This window comes from Prosopis cineraria, unplaced genomic scaffold (genome assembly GCF_029017545.1).
Source record: "Prosopis cineraria cultivar Desert tree isolate PC_DT_omini unplaced genomic scaffold, ASM2901754v1 PC14, whole genome shotgun sequence".
In the NCBI taxonomy this organism is placed as follows: domain Eukaryota; kingdom Viridiplantae; phylum Streptophyta; class Magnoliopsida; order Fabales; family Fabaceae; genus Prosopis; species Prosopis cineraria.
This window is the reverse complement of record NW_026555345.1, coordinates 21,512,236-21,514,274: the sequence shown is the minus strand read 5'-3', so window position 1 is coordinate 21,514,274 and position 2,039 is coordinate 21,512,236. Positions and strand designations below refer to the sequence as shown.

At 32.5% G+C, this 2,039-nt stretch overlaps 1 protein-coding gene across 1 annotated transcript; it reads right to left on the bottom strand.

Moving 5' to 3' along the window:
* Positions 1 to 1,716, bottom strand: LOC129292358 (uncharacterized). The gene is made up of 4 exons (XM_054929925.1): positions 915 to 1,716; positions 643 to 749; positions 279 to 384; positions 1 to 173 (listed from the first exon to the last, which is right to left on the bottom strand). The coding sequence occupies exons 1-4, from the start codon at positions 1,714 to 1,716 to the stop codon at positions 1 to 3; spliced, it is 1,188 nt and encodes a 395-aa protein (XP_054785900.1).
* Positions 1,717 to 2,039: the final 323 nt, after the last annotated feature.

Sequence of the window (2,039 nt, the reverse complement as noted above, 5' to 3'; positions counted from 1 at the left end):
TCATGACTTGTCAAAGATTGGTGGATCCTGATTAAGCCAAGCATGAGTTTCCCGTAAATCATCATCATTATAAGTTTCAACATCTTCTTGGGCAAAAGATCTCAAATCAAGTCCTTCTATGATTGAACATCCACTCCCAGACGAAACCTCATTGCCTCCTCCTTCATTATTACCTTTATTAAATAATGTAACAAATCAAATATTAAAATTAATAAGTAACACATATTATAAGAAAAAAAATAACATGACTAAATACTAAAAAATTTCAAAGATCAAACCTTCATCTTGATTGATAGAAACTTGTGGAATTATTGTATCATCATAAAGCATAGCTTCTTCTATCTCATCATAATTAAGGGTGGGAGAATCTTCATCTTCCATGATCTAATACTCAATGTCACCAATACTTTCATAATCAATAGGATCAAAAGATCTTTTCTTGTTATAAACTCTAAAACACATAACCAAAGTATTAAAATTTTAGAAGTTAACTTATAATTAAACTCATGTTAAACAAAGTTTAGCTATAATTAAATGATATACCTATTTCTCAAACGAAAGTTGTAATGAATAAACACAAGATCATTTAACCTTTTATGCTCTAACCTATTCCTTTTTTTTAGAGTGTATTCTTTCAAAAACACTCCAATTTCTTTCACAACCAGATGAAGATGAAGTTTGGCTTAAGAGTCTCATTGCCAATTTTTTAACATTTGGTGCACTATCACCAAACATTTTCCACCATTCATCTGCAAAATTTAGCATCAAAGATAAACATAAGTAAGAACTATAAAAACTAAAAAGTATTAAAGTTAAATGAAAAAAGCATTAAAATTTACTTGGCCGCAATGAGTTTTTAGATGAAATGGCCAAGGAATGACTGAAGCTGTCAACTCTATCTTAATACAACAAACTTTCTTGCACAAACTTGGTTTTGTTAGAAGTGACTGTCTTATCCAAAACATCAAGAAATCCAGCCATAACCTCTGGCTTTTTAGAAAAGCTCTGCTTATCATAAAAGAACACAGGATTTAGGAAATAAGCTGCTGCATGAAGCTTCTGACGAAGTTGAGAATCCCACCTTTTCTTGATAATCCTTATGTAAGGCTTATACAAGGGCTTTTTATTCATTAATATATTCTTGATAGTTTTTCTTGCCTTGTACATGCCATCATATACATACCCAAGTGAAGGCCTCTCATCAGCATCAACAATCCTCAACAACCAAATAAGTGGTGAAATAATTTGGATCATAATTTTACAATCATTCCAAAATTGATTGTCCAACACTATTAAAGTCACATCCTTTGCCTTTTCTCCTTTTGAGTATCTAGAATCTAAAAATACTTTGCTAGTTACCAAGGCTTGCAAATCATGTTTATGCTCATGAATACTTCTCAATGCAATAAAAGTGGTAGCAAATCGTGTCACCCCAGGGCGAATAATTTCAGTCCAACCTTCTCTTTTTCTCAGCCAAGCAAGCAAAAAGGCATGATTATAAACAAACTTTGTCACCATAGATGCACGTGTTGTCAAGCCAATCACAATATCCATTTTACCGATATCTCCTAAAATCAAGTTCAAACAATGTGCAGTATAAGGAGACCAAAAAATAAAAGGAAATTTATCACATAATAACCGCCTAGCAGCTTTATAATTAGCTGCATTATCAATTGCCAAGTGCACAACATTTGTGACTCCAAAAAAGTCAACCATTTCAGTGAACAAGTTGCACAAATTTTAGGTATCCTTGACTATGTGCGATACATTAACAGATTTAATAAAAACAATTTCCCTAGGAGAATAGACAAGAAAGTTAATCAATTGCCTATTTGATTGATCTTGCCAACCATCGGCCATGCTTGTACAACCAGTATCATCCCAAAAGTTTCTAAAACTATCAACCATTTATTGAACTTCCTTTTTAGTATCAAGCAGTAATTTAGTTCTCATGGCATGATAACTTGGCCCTTTATAACCAGGGCCAATAGCTGTAAACGCATCAATCATAGGTTAAAAGAATGCTAAATTGACAACAT

Excerpts from the sequence above, each read along its gene's own strand:
- LOC129292358 (XM_054929925.1), bottom strand. The coding sequence starts at position 1,716 with ATGGTTGACTTTTTTGGAGTCACAAATGTTGTGCACTTGGCAATTGAT. Across the intron at positions 750-914 it reads AACCAAGTTTGTGCAAGAAA|ATGAATGGTGGAAAATGTTT; the intron begins GTTTGTTGTATT and ends TAAATTTTGCAG. Across the intron at positions 174-278 it reads TTCTATCAATCAAGATGAAG|GTAATAATGAAGGAGGAGGC; the intron begins GTTTGATCTTTG and ends TATTTAATAAAG.